General features: G+C 44.2%; 1 protein-coding gene across 2 annotated transcripts in view; it reads left to right on the forward strand.

Annotated features, from left to right (window-relative positions):
* The first annotated feature begins 18,186 nt into the window (after positions 1–18,186).
* Positions 18,187–20,749, forward strand: part of prep (prolyl endopeptidase) — a 100,271-nt gene continuing 97,708 nt past the window's right edge. The window contains exon 1 of one of the 2 annotated variants that reach the window (XM_062980277.1): positions 18,187–18,551. In XM_062980277.1, the coding sequence (XP_062836347.1) occupies positions 18,201–18,551 (351 nt within the window). In that variant the 5' untranslated portion in view covers positions 18,187–18,200. The remainder of the gene's footprint in view (positions 18,552–20,749) is intronic. The other variant, XM_003226940.4, reaches the window with a different exon arrangement.

Genomic DNA, 20,749 nt, shown 5'->3' on the forward strand with positions numbered 1-20,749 from the left:
TGTGCCTTTAATTGTATAGTTATATAGTATTGCATTTTGTACTGTTTGAAACTTGGGATAAGTTTCCTTTTGAATTACAGAATGTCAAGTTATAGCAATGAGATTTTGCAAACAAGGGTCAAATCCCCCCGCCCTGTCAGAGAAAGGCACCCCACAGAGAAAACAATGCTCTGCCTTTTGCAGCAGGAAGGTCAGCTTAGGCAGAGGTTTAACAGAGCTTGGCAAAACCTGCCGGCCATAGCTGATGCAATAAGGGCATCCCTTTGCCCAAAGGAAAAGGAAATTCTTAGGCAAGAATTTTTAAAGGCCTTCAATAATGGGAGTGCTATTGCAGAAGAAATAATCTATGTACTGAACAAAATTAACACTCCAGAGTCTTTAGATAGGGCTAAGGAAATTTCTTTTAGCCTACAAGAAGAGAGGAGGCGTTACAGCGTGGTTCTATCTGAACCAGAGTCCAGTTCCTTATTCAAAGGTGCAGAAGAAAGGGTTCAAGGCTCCCCATGTGTAAGCCTTAGATCTAGTCTGCTCAAGATTCCATCTAACGATGCTAGCCTTAAATCCAAGCATTCATCTAGGCATAGCAGTTCCTCCCAATCCACACACTCATTCATCAGTACTTCTTCCAAAGCAGCCCACTACAACAGAGAGGCTGTCCGTTTGAAAATTAGAAAAGAGGTTTTAGAAGCACAGGCGTCTGCAGAAATGGCTAAGCAAGACCTTTCCTTCAATGAAGAGGAACTCCTCCTTCAACAGGCTAAAGCCAAGCAGAAACTGCTTCTAGCGCAGGCTGGGGCCCAGCAAGAAGCTGACCTAGCGCAGGCTAGGGCCCAACAAGAAGCTGGCCTAGCGCAGGCTAGGGCCCAACAAGAAGCTGGCCTAGCACAGGCCAGGGCCCAGAGAGAAATAGAGCTTGCAATGGCTGAAGCCAAGCAAGATGAGCTGCAACGGGATCTAGATCTGCTTCAAGTAAAAAGAGACACAGCACAAAAGATAGTCAGAGCTAACATTCTAGCCAAAGCCCTATCACAGGAACTAACACAAGAAAACCTTAGTTTCCTGCCAACACAAGAGCCTACAGCAAAGGTTTCAGCACATCTGCAACTGGAATCACCTGTAGTGCAGAGTCATATCTCTTTTTGCCACCTTGAAGATCGCTCACCTGTTCCAGTGTTCGCAACTTCAAGGCCAGCCCATTCCTCAGAAGTACAGCAAAGCACGGCCGGGAGAGTGCCATCATCTCTGTCAGAGTCCATCCCTGTACTTAGGCCTCAGAGATACCACTTGTCTACTTGGGAACGAAAGGATGATGTCTTTCAACAGCATCCAGATGTCCATTCAGATTGGCAAGGCATGGCCGGGAGTGAACCACCACATTCATCCCTGCATACCAAGTCAATTCTCCCATCGCTGAAGATGAAGGCTTCAGAGGTGCTGCCTGCCAGCAATCTGCTGAACCCAGCATCGCCTACCATCGCGACAAGATGTGTTCAACCGAAGAACATTGAGTTTGTCACGCCACATCACACTACTCAGATGTACCCTTACACACTGGAGTCTCAATTGGGTTCCCTCTTGAGAAATCCAAGAAGAGACATCAGAGACAAAGGCGTCCAGAAATTCACTGACCGACCGGATGACTACCTTCTGTGGAAAATCACCTTCATGAGGGCCATTCGAGATTTCAAGCTAGAAGCAGATGAAGAACTGTCCCTTCTCATGGCGTGGCTTGGACCCAGCTCAGCCGAGCAAGTAAAAAGACTTTATGCTGCTCATGTAGCAGACCCCCAAAGAGCTTTGTCCACAGCGTGGTCTCGCTTGGACCAGCGCTTCGGTGCGAGCACTGAGATAGAAGCATCCCTCATGGATCGACTCAACAGGTTCCCATCACTGAAGATGAAAGATTGCAAACAGCTTTGGGACTTTAGTGATCTTTTACTAGAGCTAGCTTCAGCCAAAGGAAATCCAGAGCTGCCAGGTTTAGCATGTCTGGACCAGCACACATCACAGAGTGCCATTCTCTGCAAACTTCCTTTTCCTCTTCGAGAAGCTTGGGGGAAACAGGTGTTCAAGTACAAAGAGGAGAATGCAAATGTATATCCGCCCTTCACCTTTTTGGTGGATTTCGTCACTAGAGCAGCCCGTGAGAGGAATGACCCTCAAACAGGTCTTCTCGCTTTGTACCAAGACCTAAAGCCTGAAAAGACCTCCAAAGAAGACAAAGCCCAGGGCAAAGATCTTAGAAGGAACCTAAGTGTCAAGATGACAGACACAACTCCTGCAGCTTCTGCTCAACCAGTCAGCAACAACAGCATATCCTGTCCCATTCATCAAAGGCCACATAGCCTAGCTGAATGCAGAGAGTTCGCAAAGAAGCCTTACAAAGAACGACTCCAAATAGTTCAAAAGGCCAAGGTGTGCTTTAGATGCTGCGGCGCCACTATTCACTTCTCCAAAGACTGCAAAGAAAAGGTTAAATGCCAACACTGCAACAGCATCAAGCATTGCTCTGCAATGCACAACTTCGATTCCCCTCAATTCAAAGCAAAGTCAAATTCTCCTGCCAAAGAAGAAACCAAAGAAGACCAAAGGCCTACAGAACCTCAGGTAGCCCTCAAGGCTCCTGCGGTTGCCTGCACCAAGCTTTGTCAAAATAGCCACAAGCCCAGGATTTGCCACCCAATCTGCCTGGCAGAGGTGTATCCAGACAAGCAGCCATGGAATAAGAAAAGGGTCTACGTCGCTTTGGATGCCCAAAGTGACGCATCTCTTGCAACCCCAGAGTTCTTCAACATGTTCAACCTTCATACCGAGACAATAGATTACACCATATCCACTTGTTCTGGAAAGAATAAGATGAATGGCAGAGTTGCAACAAAGTTCAAAATCTCGCCTGTTGGACAAAAGGTCAGGTACGATCTTCCTGACCTTATAGAATGCAGCCTGATTCCCAGGAACAAAGAACAGATAGCGACGAAGGAGGTGGTACAAACCCATGCTCATCTCAAAGGTATTCAAGATCTAATACCAGCTTTGGACTTGGAAACAGACATCGTCATGCTTATCGGTGCAAATTGTCCCACACTGTTCCGTGTTAGCAACCAGATTGAAGGTCCTAAGGGATCACCCATGGCCCAGCAGTTGCCTTTAGGATGGACGGTGTTAGGCCCAGTCTGCCTGAACAAGATGTTCCAGCCTGTCACTAAAAGGCCTTCACTAATGCAAGGATGTGCCAGCCACATCTCAGTTTGCTGCCAGGGAGTAATGCCCGATTACTCTTCCCTCATCGAAGTCACAGAGAGAGATGAGCAAACAGCCTTCTCTAAAAATGAACAGAAGTTCCTTGAGATGATGAACAGCCAAGTCACTCAAGACTCTGAAGATAATTGGATAGCACCTTTACCTTTCAAGCCGGAAAGACCATCTCTACCCAACAACAGAGATGTTGCCCTTCATCGTCTCCTGTCCTTAAGAAGAAGGATGCTAAAGGATCCGAAGGTAAAGACCCAGATCACCCAGTTTGTGGAAGACCTCTTCAGAAGCAACTACGCTGAACCAGCTAGCGCGTGTGCGGAGGGAGAAGAGCAGTGGTTCCTGCCGTACCACAAAGTGACTCATCCTCAGAAACCTGACGAAGTCCGTATTGTTTTTGACGCTAGTGCAGATGGCCAAGACTTATCAAGGCAAGGTTTAAATCCAGCCAAGTTTGAAAGATTTTCAAAATGGACTAGACTTCAGGCAGCCATTGCCAGGCTCATACATTACATCACTACAAAAAACAGTGGTGCAATTCAGCCCCAAGATCTTTCGAAAGCCTCAACAGTCATCCTGAGATCCACTCAAAGACAGTGTTTTTTAGAAGAAATAGCTTGTCTAGAAATAAAAGCATCTTGCCCAAAAATAGTTGTTTAAAGGACTTGAACCCCTTCCTGGACAATGAGGGTCTCCTTAGGGTTGGAGGTAGACTAAAAAGAGCAAATATTAGATCCTGTGTTAAAAATCCTTTTATTTTGCCACACCATAGCCACATAGCTCTGCTGTTGACACAGCATTTCCACACAAAAGTCAAACACCAAGGAAGGTCAATTACTCAGTCTGCCCTAAGAAACTATGGGTTTTGGATTGTTAGGTGCCAACGTAAAGGCTGGGGATTTGGTGTTACTTAATCAAAGATGCTCCTAGATACCAATGGGCTAAGGGTATTGTGTCAAAATTATATCCTAGCTCTGACAATAGAGTGCGCAAGGCCCAGGTTAAGGTCATCTCTAACGAAAAGGTTTCTTTATTTGACAGGCCTATTAGCGACATGGTCGTATTATTTTCACAAGACATACAGTCTTAAAGTTATTAGAGTTAAAGGTATTTAACTCCATTTTGTTTAAATTTCCGAAAGTCCGGAAATCTAGGCCGGGAGTGTGACGGCGCGAGTGGCGCCATCTATGTGTTGGAACTATAAGTTGCAAGATTTGAATTGTTGTATCATGCCTGATTTTGCCCTTACCCTGTAAATGTAGTTGGATTGGTTATTTATATCTGTCAATCAATGTTGTTTGTACCTGTTACATTGCTCACTCAGCAAAACTTTTTGGCTCCACCTCTTCCTGGAGTAGGACTGTGTTTCCTCCTTTTCATTCCATCAGCAAGTTCTCTTATCGGATGGACGTGAAAGAGAGGCTTGGCTCAAAAAGCCCTTCAAAAGTTACCTCTCAGCATCAATTCTGAGGTTCTTACCCTTGGGACTCACACTTCATGTTCAGGGCCAACCTGAACAACGTTGAGGAGTCTCAAGCGCCTTCACATCAGTCCTTTGGCAACAGAGGAAGACTCTTGTCTTCAGATATAGGTCATTGGGCTAAGGTTGAGTTTGCTCCGGCATTCACAGCCAGAGAAAGAGGGATCTGGACAAGCTTCATGGACTTAAACAATCAAAGACTGTAATGTATATTTTCTTTTACCCCCTTTGTGAAGAATAAACCCAGTTTTTGAGTTAACTACAGTGTTTTGGTCCTTGGGAGTTCCAGTTTCCTTAAAGGAGGGCAAGAAGCAATCCCCTGGGGAAAGATGTCACGTCCATGCCTCTTTCACTAAGAGTTTACAGCCCCAGGCGCGACGGCACAAGGTCCATAAACAACAAATCTCCAGGATTGTAGATTGGAGCTCTAGTTAAGCTGAACTAAAAAAAAAAATCTTTGTCCTGATCCACTCTGGTAATTGAACAAAATCTAGAACATACAAGTTTAGTTTCTTCCTCACCTAATTCTCTGCAGGTGATTATTTTTAAGTAGGGCAACATCAGTTTTATCAGAGGCATGTGGAATTAGGCCAAACCTTCCATTCGAATGAGAAGAAAAGACCTAATTCTGAACTAGCCTAGGAATTCCTGTCTGAGAATGGCAGAAAGCTGAAATCCTTACGGGTACCTTGAAACTCAATGTGTTCATACAGTCAAGTAGCACCATGAGTAGGACCATGGTCACTTCAATGGCAGGGTCCACATCTGCTGCTGCTCAGTCGTTTAGTCGTCTCCGACTCTTCGTGACCTCATGGATCAGTCCACGCCAGAGCTCCCTGTTGGCTGTCACCGCCCCCAGTTCCTTCAAGGTCAACCCAGTCACTTCAAGGATACCGTCCATCCATCTTGCCCTTGGTCGGCCTCTCTTCCTTTTTCCTTCAATTTTCCCCAGCATTGCGATCTTTTCCAAGCTTTCCTGTCTCCTCATGATGTGGCCAAAATACTTCAGCTTTGCCTCTAGTATCCTTCTCTCCAGTGAGCAGCCGGGCATTATTTCCTGGAGGATAGACTGGTTGGATCTTCTTGTGGTCCAAGGCACTCTCAGGATTTTCCTCCAGCACCAGAGTTCAAAAGCATCTATCTTCCTTTGCTCAGCCTTCCTTATGGTCCAGCTCTCGCATCCGTAGATTACTATGGGGAATACCATTGCTTTGACTATGTGGACCTTCGTTGCCAGTGTGATGTCTCTGCTCTTCACTATTTTGTCAAGGTTGGCCATTGCTCTCCTCCCAAGAAGTAAACGTCTTCTGATTTCCTGGCTAAAGTCTGCATCTGTAGTGATCTTCGCGCCTAGAAATATAAAGTCTGTCACTGCCTCCACGTTTTCTCCTTCTATTTGCTAGTTATCAATAGGTGTAGTTGCCATGATCTTGGTTTTCTTGACGTTTAACTGCAACCCAGCTTTTGCACTTTCTTCTTTCACCTTGGTGATAAGGCTCCTCAGCTCTTCCTCACTTTCAGCCATCAGAGTGGTATCATCATTTTTTAACACAGCCCATATATTACATAGAGCTAATTATCTTCAAATTATTTTACAAGATCATCTGATATGGACCATCATTTAACTTTTGCAAACAGTGTACAGTTCATGACAAAAAAGGCAATCATACAGTCAGTAAATAAACTACAGCCATAATTCTTCTAGTGAGCTATATTTATAATCAAAGGTTATACTAGCATTACTACCTTTTCCCACTTTGTATAAGGCGATTTTACCAGGCTTTGCAACATATGCAAGTGCCCACTGGCTGTCCCACACCCTACCCAAGCAGTCACTGGTGTGCCAGAAAACTGGCTACCTTTCGTCTTCACCTTTAATTGCATTCATACTTTGCTTTCATACAGCCCAAGACCTCAGCATAAGATGTTGCTGTTGTTGTGTGCCTTCAAGTCATTTCTGACTTATGGCTACCCAAAGGTAACCCTATTATGGGATTTTCTAGACAAGATTTGTCCGGAGTGGGTTGCTTTTGTCTTCCTTCATAGGCTGAGAGAATTTAACTCGCCCAAGGCCACCCAGTGTCTTTCCACAGCCAAGAAGTGATTCAAACCATGGTCTCCAGAGTTGTGATCCAGCACCCAAATCACTATGCCATGATGGCTCTTCTGCCTAAATACACTGCTGCAAATTAATACTCACCACTCAAGTAGGATCTTAACCATAACCGTTAACATATTTCAGCTTATCAAGTTCACAAAATGCAATCCTAGTTGTGCTCGTATAGACCTAAGTCCTAATGGTGTCAAGAGAAAACTGAACATAGTCAGGAGTACCGGTCTTACTTGAATGGTTGCAAAATTCCTTTTCCATACATAGAAGTAAAGGGATGAATAATGGGTAGTAAGAACATAATACAGCTATGTATTTTTGCAAATGAAAAGAAGTCTCAAGAGGCAGCAAGTGTGAGGAAAGAAAAAGGTCTGCTTGTTACATCAGTGGTAAAAACTTCGGGATGGAGGTCTCAGTCCAGCCTTCTGCTTCTCCTCCACTGCAGCTGGATTGAGGAAGCTACAGCCCTGAGCTTGGAAGACCTGACCAGGATTGCTGATGAACAGGATTCATGGTAGTCATAGTGTGCCATAAATCAAAGCTGACTTGATGGCAAATAACAACAATTTGCCTCTTCTATACCTAATGCCATTTTTTGGGAAAATTTCCTGGCCTACATCTAATTTAATTTAATGCTAGCAGCGTGAAAAATTCCCCTTGTGCAGTTGCACTGAATGGCACTTTTGCATGAATAAATGTGATTAGCAAGCTTGCAGAATATGAGTGAAAATCTACTATACAAACTAGTAATTTTTCCAAGTTCTGGTCTCGGCAGAACAAGGCCTGTCTCTGTAAATGTTGCCTTAATATCTCTCTGCAAGCATAGAAACTCATCCATTGTCACACGAATTGATGGGTACTTCCATGTTTTCAGCAATGATAAAGGTAAAGGTTTTTCCCTGACATTAAGTCCAGTCATGTATGACTCTGGGGGTTGGTGCTCATTTCTATTTCTAAGCCGAAGAGCCAGTGTTGTCCATAGACACCTCCAAGGTCATGTGGCTGGCATGACTGCATGGAGCGCCATTACCTTCACGTAGAAGCGATTCCTATTGATCTACTCCCATTTGCATGTTTTCAAACTGCTAGGTTGGCAGAAGCTGGGGCTAACAGTGGCCACTCATTCCACTTCCCGGATTCGAACCTGCAACCTTTTGGTCTGCAAGTTCAGCAGCCCAGCGCTTTAACACACTGCGCCATCAGGGGCTCCTTCAGTAATGCTAGGGTCATGTAATTGTCATTTTAAGATGTCCTTTTGTTCCATGTTTCCCCTTCTCTACTTGGCTGTTTGATGTTGGTCTGCTAGCATTTCTTCCCACTTTCCCATCTCTCTGTGTATAACTTGCATATCATGGTATTGCTACCACAGATTTATTTACCTATGTCTGACAAAATATGTCATCTCTGGACATTTTCTAGGTCCTCCACTGGAATTCTATGATATTATTGGGCTGGACTTTACTTCATTTATATAAGATTCACTATTAAGTGGAATTTCATATATTCATGTGAAGTTGGGGAATATATCACTCATGGATATGGGGGTCGTACTGTATAGGATTGCACTATTACTTACATACAAGTATATAAACTGACTAGCTGTGCCCGGCCACGCGTTGCTGTGGCGAAGTATGGTGGTATGGGAAATAAAGTATTGAGGAATTGGTGGTAGTTAAGGTCAAGGGTAAAGGTTTTCCCCAGACATTAAGTCTAGTCGTGTCTGACTCTGGAGGTTGGTGCTCATCTCCATTTCTAAGCCGAAGAGCCGGCGTTGTCCGTAGACCCCTCCAAGGTCATGTGGGATGACTACATGGAGCGGCGTTACCTTCCCGCCGGAGCAGTACCTATTGATGCACTCACATTTGCATGTTTTCGAACTTCTGGGTTGGCAGAAGCTGGAGCTAACAGTGGGGGCTCTCTCCGCTCCCCCAATTCAAACCTGTGGCCTTTCAGTCGAGAAGTTCAGCAGTTCAGCGCTTTAACACGCTGCGCCATCAGGGGATATTATTTCCTAAAGGTTGTGAATATACAATATTTCTGATTGGTTTTTTTTGTTTGTTGGAGGCAAGTATGAATGCTGCAATTAGGAAAAATGATTAGGATGTAATGGCCTTGCAGCTTTAAAGCCTGGCTGTTTCCTCCCTGAGTGAATTTTTTGTTGGGAGGTGTTAGCTGGCCCTGATTGTTTCCTGTCTGGAATTCCCTTGTTTTCAGAGTGGTGTTGTTTGCAATATTTTATGTGCTTCTACTGTCTGTGGCCCTGAGAAAACAGAGGATTTTCCAGACTTTGATGATGGGAATACTTTGTTGGGAGGTGTTAGCTGGCCCTGATTGTTTCCTGTCTGGTATACCCTTGTTTTCAGAGTGATGTTGTTTGCGATATTTTATGTGCTTCTACTGTCTGTGGCCCTGAGAAAACAGGATTTGCCAGACTTTGATGATGGGAATACTTTGTTGGGAGGTGTTAGCTGGCCCTGATTGTTTCCTGTGTGGAATTCCCCTGTTTATTTACTGTCCTGGTTTTAGAGATTATATTGTTCTGCATTATTCTATCCCAGTAATTATTTCATATTAAAGAAGAATCTCACTTATCCAACATTCGCTTATACAATGTTCTGGATTATCCAACGCAGTCTGCCTTTTCATAATCAATGTTTTTGTAGTCAGTGTTTTAAATTCATTGTGATATTTTAGTGGTAAATTTGTAAATACAGTACAATAGAGTCTCACTTATCCAACATAAACGGGCCAGCAGAACGTTGGATAAGCGAATATGTTGGATAATGAGGAATTAAGGATAACCCTATTAAACATCAAATTAAGTTATGATTTTACAAATTAAGCACCAAAACATCATGTTAGACAACAAATTTGTCAGAAAAAGTAGTTCAGTACACAGTAATGCTATATAGTAATTACTGTATTTATGAATTTAGCACCAAAATATCACGATATATTGAAAGCATTGACTACAAAAATGCGTTGGATAATCCAGAACGTTGGATAAGCGAGTGTTGGATAAGTGAGACTCTACTGTAAATACTACATAGCATTACTGCGCATGGAACTACTTTTTCTGTCAAATTTGTTGTATAATATGATGTTTTGGTGCTTAATTTGTATAACGATTACCTAATTTGATGTTTAATTGGCTTTTCCTGAATCCCTTCTTATTATCCAACATATTCACTTATCCTGCCGGCCTGTTTACGTTGGATAAGTGAGACTCTACTGTATATTTCTAATCTTATATTATCTGCTCAGAACTGGATTATCTGAGGCCCCTTCTTCACAGCTGTATAAAATGCACACTGAAGTGGATTATATGGTAGTGTGGAGTCAAGATAATCCAGTGCAAAGCAGATAATATAAGATTATAAATGGGTTATATAGCTGTGTTGAAGGGCCTTGAGTCTACACTGCCATATAATCCAGTGCAAATTAGATAATCTGTGGAAGAAGTCTAAGTGAGGCCTAAATCTGCCTGTCCCCTAACTGAAACCAACCAAGTAGGCAGAGATTAGCCCTCTAAACTGGCAGCAAATGGATAAAAAAAAATTATTGCTCTCCCTCTAATTAGGACTTTATTTTTCTTTTCTTTTTGTTGTATCAACCTTGAGGCGTGGATGATGGGTTGTGTTGTCAAATTTTGAGGTTGGGGGGCCTGTACTTTTATTGTTTTGTGAATTGCCGTGATGCCATCACTCTTTTATATATATAGATTGAAGCTTTCATGTAACCAAATTCTACAGATTTTATACATACATTTATAGATATGGCATATCTACACACATGTTGATAACCAGGCTGTAAAATATTACTTATTTTTGAAAATATCGCACAGAAGAAATTTTGGTATAAAATAATTACTCAGCAACAAGCTAGTTTTATTCAGTGAAAGAATTGCTTACATAACTACCGTTACAAAGTTAAAAAATGAGTAAGCCTATTAAATTAGCTAAACAGTAACCATGTTAACATTATATGAATTGTTGCAGTGGGGACTGTTTGTAGTCACAGACTATCAAGCACTATTTTGCGTTCTCTTTAAAATGTTCCAAATGTTTTAAACACTAATACAATGTTAAATTATATCAGATAACTCCAGACACACTGTTATCTTGGATTTCTGGATTTTGGATGCCACATGGAAAAACACAGAGTAACTCAGTATACCTAAAATGCTTTGACTCATCAGTAAGACAGAAAAACAATGTACCTTTGCTGCCATCTGCTGATTGATTAAGCACACTTTCAATAAGTGAAAACTGAAAATTTGTTAAGAAGGGGTTTACAAATTATGAAAACTAAAAGAAAGACTGAGTTAAGAGATCATTTTTGAGCTGTGGAAACCTGCCAAGAGACTTTGGGCAAATCACCCTTTCGCCACCTTAGAGGAAGTGAATGACAAACCGTTTCAGAATAAATCTTAACAAGGAAATCTTATTTTTTATTATTTTTTTTCGTGTCAGGAGCGACTTGAGAAACTGCAGGTCGCTTCTGGAGTGAGAGAATTGGCCGTCTGCAAGGACGTTGCCCAGGGGACGCCCAGAAGTTTTGATATTTTACCATCCTTGTGGGAGGCTTCTCTCATGTCCCCGCATGGAGCTGGAGCTGATAGAGGGAGCTCATCCGCGCTCTCCCCGGGTGGGATTCGAACCTGGCAGCTTGCAGATCAGCAGCCCAACCTTCAAGTCACAAGGCTTTAACCCGCTACTCCACCAGGGGATCCTAGGAAATCTTATGTCAGGTTGCCGTTAAATCACTAAAACTGGAGACAGAAGACAACCAAGGCCCCTTCTACACTGCCACGTAATCCAAATTATCAAAGCAGATAATCCACAATATCTGCTTTGAACTGGATTATTTGAGTCTATACTGTCATAACCCAGTTCAAAGTGGATAATCTGGATTTTATATGGCAGTGTAGAAGGGGCCCAAAAGGACTACATTGCAGAATTGAATCCTATGTATGTCTGCATAAGAGTAAGACAAAGGCTCTGTTGTTTTGTGTGCCTTCAAGTGATTTCCAACATAATAATAATAATAATATAATATACTTTATTTTTATTCCACTCTATCTCCCTGAGGGGACTCAGAGCAGATTACAGGGTACATGGGAAGGTGCTGTTGTTTCATTTTTTCACGCCAAGGAGCCTGTTGTCCATGGACTCCTCCTTAATCAAATTACTGGCATGTTTTCAGGGGTGTCTTTTACCTCCCACCAAAGCCTATTTATCTACTCACATTGCTGTTTTTGAAGAAGACAGGAAACCTTGGAGAAGAGAATGATGCTGGGGAAAATGGAAGAAAAAAGGAAGAGGGGCCAGCCAAAGGCAGGATGGATGGATGGTATCCTTGAAGTGATTGGCTTGACCTTGAAGGAGCTGGGGGTGGTGACAGCCGACAGGGAGCTCTGGCGTGGGCTGATCCATGAAGTCACGAAGAGTCTGAAGTGACTGAATGAATAAACAACAACAAGATGTGTTCAAAGGATAGTTGCATTCATCTAAGGCTGAGAGAGTGTGACCTGCCCAAGGTCACTCAGTGGGTTTCCATGAATAAGTGGGGAATCGAATTCTGGTCTCCAGAGTCATAGGTTGCCTATATACTGTAGAATTAAAGCACTTTGACATCACTTTAACCAGCATGGCTCAATGCTATGGAATCCTGGGATTTGTAGGTTGTTGAGGCACAGCATTCTTTGGCAGAGACTAATAAAGACTGTGTAAAACTCCAACTCCTATTATGCTATCACATGGAGCCATGGCAGCTAAAATGGTGTCAAACAGCATTAATCCCAGTGTAGATGCACCCATACTCAACACTCAAGCCACTACATAAGGATAATTATTTTCCTATTATCATTACAGCCTGGGGATGGGGAGGAATTACGCTCTGGGATCCAATTTCCAGAGTACTAGCTTGAAGGCTCTGGGAGCTACAGTCGAAAGGTAACTTTTCCAAGGCTTTGATAATTGTCCCAAAGATCCTGGACTACAATTCCCAGATATGCCCATACCTGGACCTTTCTGGTTTGAGGGCTCTGGGAGCTAGACTCCAAAGGTGGAGGTAGTGGAGATGTAGCAGAGATAAGCTACACTAGCACTATACAGAATAGCAATAGTGTAGTAGTAGCAGAAGAGGAAGGACAGCAGCGACAACTACTTTTTCCAATCCTACCCAGAAAGGCCAGGTGTTTTGCCTTGCCATTCCCATTTTCCTTATCCAGCAGGGGCAGCATAAGGGCGTGATGGGAGTTGTAGTCCACCTTCCTATTGGAAAGGGAGCTGGAGTGTGTTTAGCAGATGCACATCCAGGTCTCTGCAGCTTGGAGCTTGCAAAACACTTAACCAGGGCTGCATCTACACTGCAGTATTAATGCAGTTTGACACCCTTTCGCTGCCATGCTGTGGAATCTTGGGATTTGCAGTTTAGGAGGCGCCAGCCCTCTTTGGCAAAGAAGACCAAAGACCTCATATGATGACATCTCCAGTGATTTAAACTGTATTGAAATGTTTTTAATGTAAGCCACTTTGAGTCTCCTAGTCGAGAGAAAAAGCGGGGTATAAATAAACATAAAATCCTTTCCACCAAAAGCCAAGGATGCCGTTCTGGTCTTAAACCAGTGCCAGTCATTGGTAATGGACTGGAAGAAGGCCAACAAACTGAAACTAAATCCAGACAAGACAGAGGTCCTCCTGATCAGCTGTAAGGCAGAACAGCGTATAGGGTTACAGCCTGTGCTGAACAAGGTCACACTCCATCTGAAGACACAGGCTCACACTCTGGGGGTGATCCTGGACTCATTGCTGAGCCTGGAACCCCAGGTGTTGGCAATGGCCAGGAGGACCTTCACATAGTTAAAACTGGTGCTCCAGCTGTGCCCGTACCTTGAGACGCTTGACTTCACCATGGTAGTCCGTGGACTACTGCAACGCTCTCTACATGGTGCTGCCTTTGAAGATAGTTTGGAAGTTACAGTTAGTTCAGAAATCGGCAGCCAGGCTACTAACTGGGGCTTCGTACAGGGAGAGAAACATTCCCATGCTACGGCAGCTCCACTGGCTGCTCTGCTTCTGGGCTAAATACAAAGTGCTGGTTGTTACTCATAAAGCCCTAAATGGTTAGTGTCCAGGCTATTTGTCCAACTGTATCTCCCTATATAAACCATGTTGTGAACTGTGGTCAGCGGAGGAGCATGGTTGGTGGAAAAGAGAGTGGGGGCCTTCTCCGTGATCGCTCCCTGCCTCTGAAAATCCCTTCCTAAAGAAGTAAAAATGGCCCCTACCCTCCTCTCCTTCAAAAAAAAAACCCCGAAAAACTTCCGTATGTTAAGGCACTTATGCGCCTTAACATACGGAAGGAAGAGGACTAGCACACCCCAAATCAATCTTACTGGAACGCTGGCTGCCTCATTTGTATTTTATGGCTGCTAGGGTATATTTTAAAAGCACAATTGACAATAAGCAGGGTACATGCTTTAATGTAATTTATGTTTTATTTGAATATTTGAATACTTTTTATTTTTATTATTTGTATTTTTTAATTATTATTTATAAGTATAAGCCAGAATATCAAGGCAGAAAATCCCACAATATCTGCTTTGAACTAGGTTATTTGAGTCCACACTGCCATATATTCCAGTTCAAAGCAGATAATGCGGGATTTTATTCAGCTGCATGGCAGGGGCCATAATAATAATAATAATAATAATAATAATAATAATAATAATAATAATAATAATAATAAAGTCCTGGCAGTCAAAGTGGTGCAAATTACACTATGTAACAAAATTTGATTTTTTTTCTGTTTCTGGTTTGAAAGTGTCATTTGCTGATTAATTGTGTGGTACTTATTTTGAAATGAGGAGCCCTTGGTGGCGCAGCAGATTACACCACTGAGTTGCTGAACTTGCTGACTGAAAGGTTGGCAGGTCAAATCCGGGGAGTGGAGTGAGCTCCCACTCTTAGCCCCAGCTTCTGCCAACCTAGCAGGCCGAAAACATCCAAATTTGAGTAGATCAATAGGTACCGCCCGGTGGGAAGGTAACGGTGCTTCGTGCAGTCATGCTGGCCACATGACCTTGCTCTTTAGCTTAGAAGTGGAGATGAGTACCAACCCCCAGAGTCGGACATGACTAGAATTAATGTCAGGGGAAAACCTTTACCTTTTTACCTATTTTGAAATGAGTTGTTGTACTCCAGAAATCTCATTTTTTTGTGGCTGACACAAACGATGTTGAATTGGTTGAAATATTCATTGAAAAACTATAGCAAAATGTGATGCAGGATGATGTCCCACAAAAAACAGAAGTGTTTGTCATTTAAGAAACTTTCCCCGTGTTTTAATGATACAGTAGAGCCTCGCTTATCCAACATGAACGGGCCAGCAGAACGTTGGATAAGCAAAAATGTTGGGTAATAAGGAGGGATTAAGGAAAAGCCTATTAAATGTCAAATTACGTTATGATTTTACAAATTAAGCACCAAAACATCATGTTTTGCAACAAGACTGCCACTTATTTGGGAGTGTGGCTGCACTTGTGTGGTTGGGCATGTTGGCCCGCTGCACGCTGCCGCCTAGAGAAACAGTTGTGGATCTTAACGGGAGGCAGACTGCATTGGATAATACAGAATGTTGGATGAGCAAAGGTTGGATAAGTGAGACTCTACTGTACAACCAATTAGGAAATGGGTTGCTGTGAGTTTTCCGGGCGGTATGGCCATGTCCCAGAAACATTCTTTCCTGACGTTTCACCCACATCTATGGCAGGTGTCCTGAAAGGTTGTGATATCTGTTGGAAAACTAGGCAAGTGTGGTTTATATACTTACTTACTTACTTAGGCAATCCCTCGTAGTTCGAGGATGATGGTCCTCCATTTCTTGGAAGACGCCCGTGCGTGATATTTTTTTTAATGTGTGGAGGCCGGTGCACAGTTGGTCAACACACAGTCTTCACAGATTGAGGTCCCAGCAGTGGTGTGGTTAACACAACGAGAGTGGCTTCTCAGTCTGTTGCAGCCTTCTTCCGCCTTCACAGCCGTTGTAACATGTACCATGTTATCCTCCGCCTGCTCCACCACTGAGGTCTTAGGGCAGTGATGGGCAACCTTTTGCACTTGGTGTGTCGAAATTCGTCAAAAAACCTAGCATGACTTGGGTGGTGTGTCACTTTGAGAAAAAAACCATAATTTTGCAATATGTATAGTTTAAATAACAAAAACATATAATTGTAATATATAACTGTATTTAATAAATCAAAAACTATTTACTACCATTATTTCCATGTACAACAATCTATGGTACTTCTCGCATTTTAAGCTTCACAAAGTTTCCACATTGATTTCTCTCTATTCTAGTTTCAATATAGTCATGAATAATGAATAATATAATAATAATATAATATAATAGTAATAATATATATACTACAATAATAATAGAATAATAGAATGATATAATTATTCATTAATATAATGTTATAAAATATATTAATAGTATAATATAATAATAGGATATATTTATTTATTTATTTATTACATCATTTCTACCCCACCCTTCTCGCCCATCAGGGGACTCAGGGCAGTTTACAATATACATCAAAAACACAGTTTACATTGGATTAAAAGTCTTCCAAGATTAAAAAATTACAATAAAATTAAAATATACGTTAAAAAACCTGTGTAATTGTACATTTAAATATACATTTCAGGCGCTTTTGTCCAGGTGGGAGTCTGTCAATGAGTCATATATTCATATTGCAATTCTGCTGCTACTCGTGCTTAAATGCCTGCTCCCATAACTACGTTTTTATTCCCTTTCGGAAAGACAAGAGGGAGGGAGCCTGTCTAATTTCATTTGGGAGGGCGTTCCATAGGCGGGGGGCCACCACTGAAAAGGCCCTGTCCCTCGTCCCCGCCAGCCGCACCTGTGAGGCTGGCGGGATCGAGAGCAGGGCCTCTCCGGAAGATCTTAGATTCCGTGATGGGTCATAGCGGGAGACACGTTCGGACAAGTAAGCTGGGCCGGAACCGTTTAGCACAATATAGCCTAAAGCCAGCACTTTGAATTGTGCTCGGTAGCTGATCGGCAGCCAGTGGAGCTGACGTAGCAGAGGAGTGGTACGCTCCCTGTACGTTGCTCCAGTTAACAGCCTGGCAGCCCCACGTAGAGTGCGTTGCAGTAATCTAGTCGGGATGTAACAAGAGCGTGGACCACCGTGGTCAGGTCCGGCTTCCCAAGGTACGGGCGCAGCTGGTGCACAAGTTTTAATTGTGCAAAGGCTCCCCTAGCCCGCTGAGACCTGGGGCTCCAGGCTCAACGATGAGTCTAGGATCACCCCCAAACTGCGCACCTGCGCCTTCAGGGGGAGTGTGACCCCATCCAGCACAGGCTGTAACCCTATACCCTGTTCGGCTTTCCGACTGACCAGGAGGACCTCTGTCTTGTCTGGATTCAATTTCAATTTGTTGGCCCTCATCCAGTCCGACACAGCGGCTAAACACCGGTTCAGGACCTGGACAGCCTCCTTAGTGACAGGTGGGAAGGAGTGACAGAGCTGGACATCATCTGCATAGAGATGACACCGCACCCCAAAACTCCTGATGATCTCTCCCAGTGGCTTCATGTATATGTTGAACAACAAGGGGGACAAGGTTGTGGGGCCGAGCAGGTGTCCCCCAGTGACACCATCTGGGACCGACCCTCCAGGAATGAGCGGAGCCACTGCAGAACAGTACCTCCATGTCCCATTCCCGCGAGGCGTCCCGCGAGGCGTCCCATGAATGCACTGTTCATTTGTAGGATGGAGTAAACAAAAAGACAACTGGATGAAAGTGTTTTGGCTAGAAAACACTTAACAACCCAAGAGGTGACCACCGCGTGTCAGCAAAAATGGTGTCATAGGTTCGCCATCACTGTCTTTGGGTCTTCGGATTGTGCTTGGTCTGGATCCTCCCCTGTGGCCACTCCTGGGAGTGTGTGACTCCTGTGGTTGTGCCCGCAGGTTCATTGGAACACGCAAGCCCCCTCACCACGTCAAGGTGACAATCCATCGAGGGGGCTGTGGCAGGTCCAGGGTGGGAAAAAGAACCCTTGTCTGTTTGCGGCAAGTGTGAATGTTGCAACTGGCCAGCTTAATTGAATAGCCTTGCAATTAGGAAATGACATTTATAACCCAGGAACAAAATCGGGTTAATCATCTTAGAGCTGAAAGAGTAGGCAGCATCGCATCTGAAACTCTGTGTCTGCCTCCTTCCTGCAGAATCCTGGGGCTTGTAGTTCAGCGAGGCCCTGGGCCCCTCCCTTAAACTACAAGCCCCAGAATTCCGCAGGAAGGGGGCGCCCACGGGGTTTCGGATGGGACGCGTCCTCCTCGGCTGCTCTTTCCTTCCGCGGTGTGGCTGGATCTCCGCGGGGCGCCTGGCTGCAGGGGGAGCCCGGGCCGCTCTGCTGGGAGCGAGGGCGGGCGGAGGTGCTCGGGGCCGGCTCGCTGGCCCGCTTCCTCCCTTCCTGCCGCGCTCCCTCGCTTGCCTCCAGCGGCGTGGAGGGGAAGAGGCCTTCCCTCGCCCGGCCTGGCCTCGCCCAGCCCGGGCCCTCCTCTTCCTGCCTCCCGCCCCTCCGCACACCGCTGCCTCTTCCCGGCTCCCCAGGCGCGCACCCAGCATGCAGGCTTTCCAGTACCCCCAGGTCTTCCGCGACGAGGCGTCCGTGAGTAGCCCAGCCGGGGTCTCCCCTCCCTCCCTCCGTCGGGATTCCCTCCAGAGCCCGGCCTTGAGGACAGCTCCCCTCGAAACGGGCAATTCCGGGGGAGACCCAGCCTCCATCTACTACGACACTGTTCAATGAAGGCACCTCCTCGACACCCTTTCCACTGCCCTGGCTCAATGCGTTAGGACAGGCATGGGCAAACTTGGGCCCTCTCTCCAGGTGTTTTGGACTTCAACTCCCGGTAGGCTGTTAGGAATGGTGGGAGTTGAAGTCCAAAACACCTGGAGAGAGGGCCCAAGTTTGCCCATGCCTGCAATAGGATCATTATGGGAGCTGGAGTTTGGCACCACGCATGTTATGGTGGCCTTGGGGTTGCTCCTGGGGGTCGCGTGGCTCTTGGAAATCCACGCGGAAGAAGAGCTGTGAGTGAGAAAGAGGGAAACTCGAATGGGGTGGTGGAGGAGAAGGGTGCATTCAATGAATGCAGTTGGACATCTTTTTCATTGCTATGGCTTTGCAAGGTGCCAGTTTTGCAAGGTGCTTACAAGGTGTTCTGACAAAGAGTACTGGTGCCTCAGCAAACTATAAATCCCAGGATTGCGTAACATTGGGCCATGGCATTTCAGGTGGAGTCAGGCGGCATTCATTCTACAGCAGAGGTTCTCAACTTGTGGGTCCCCAGGTGTTTTGGCCTACAACTCCCAGAAATCCCAGCCAGTTTACCAGCTTTTAAGATTTCTGGGAGTTGAAGGCCAAAACATCTGGGGACCCACAGGTTGGGAACCACTGGTCCACAGTGTAGAGCAGGCATGGGCCAACTTCACCCTCCGGATGTTTTGGACTTCAACTCCCACAATTCCTAACAGCTAGTATTGTGGGAGTGAAATGCAAAACACCTGGAAGGCCAAAATTGGCCCATGCCTGGTGTAGATGCACCTTTCTTCTCTCCCAGTTTCCCTTTCTTCTGCTCACATTATTTCCCTGAAGCTTCCTTTGCAGAGATTTTAAAAGGCCAAAGAAGCCACATATGTCTTAAGACCAACCCAAATGCCACCATCTACACCAGGTATGGGCAAACATCGGCCCTCCAGATATTTTTGGGCTCCAACTCCCACAATTTCTAACAGCCATTCAAATTTGGGCGTATTGGGTATTTGTGCCAAATTTTGTCCAGTGAATGAAAATAAATCCTGCATATCAGATATTTACATTATGATTCATAACAATAGCAAAATTACAGTTATGAAGTAGCAACGAAAATAATGTTATGGTTGGGGGTCACCACAACATGAGGAACTGTGTTAAGGGGTTATGGCACTAGGAAGGTTGAGAACCACTGCTGTAGAATGAATTCAGTTTGACATCACTTGAACTTCCATGGCTCAATGCTACAGAGCTTTGGAATTTGTAGGTTGGTGAGCCACCAGCACTTTTGAGCAGAAAAGGCTGAAAACCTTATAAAACAACAACTCCCAGGATCCCATAGCATTGACCAAAGCAATTAAAATGATGTCAAGCTGCATTAATTCAGCACACCCTTCTTTTCCCAAGTTTCCCTTAATCTCCCACTCAAATCTCTTCCCCGAAGCTTGCTTTGCAAGGATTTCCAATCCACACATTTCTTAGGAGCAACCCAAATACCACCATAACATAAAAAGTTTGGAATCCTTCACCAGGCAAGGAGATACCATTGTAAAATAAAATAATAGAACATGACAAGTGATGGCACAAGAGACTGAAGAGTTCAAAATTAGGCCGAATATTATAACAATATGTGCCTAAATGACAGTCAAATTGTGTTGGAATCACAGTCAACTCTCCATATATGTGAATTCTCCATTCACATCTTGAAAATACTCAAATACATTTTTAAAAATTCAGAATCCATGATTTTTCTATTTTATAAAAGAGACACCATTGTACTGTGCCACTGTATATAATAGGATTTGATCATCCACAGATTTGTATATATCCATAAAGTGAAATCCTAGTATCAAATCCCAGAGTATGCCAACTCCCCACTGCATAATTTAGGTGTTATGTAGATTGATTGACAATATTGAGGTTCACACCATCTTTGAGTCTTTTTGACTATTAGTATTTAAATGCCTGTTCTGGCTGATGAGAACATGGGAGTTGCTGCAGACCATTACAGTGTGGCTACTTTTCTACTGTTGCATCTGGAGTAGCTTGGGGCT

Source organism: Anolis carolinensis, chromosome 1 (genome assembly GCF_035594765.1).
Source record: "Anolis carolinensis isolate JA03-04 chromosome 1, rAnoCar3.1.pri, whole genome shotgun sequence".
Taxonomy (NCBI): domain Eukaryota; kingdom Metazoa; phylum Chordata; class Lepidosauria; order Squamata; family Dactyloidae; genus Anolis; species Anolis carolinensis.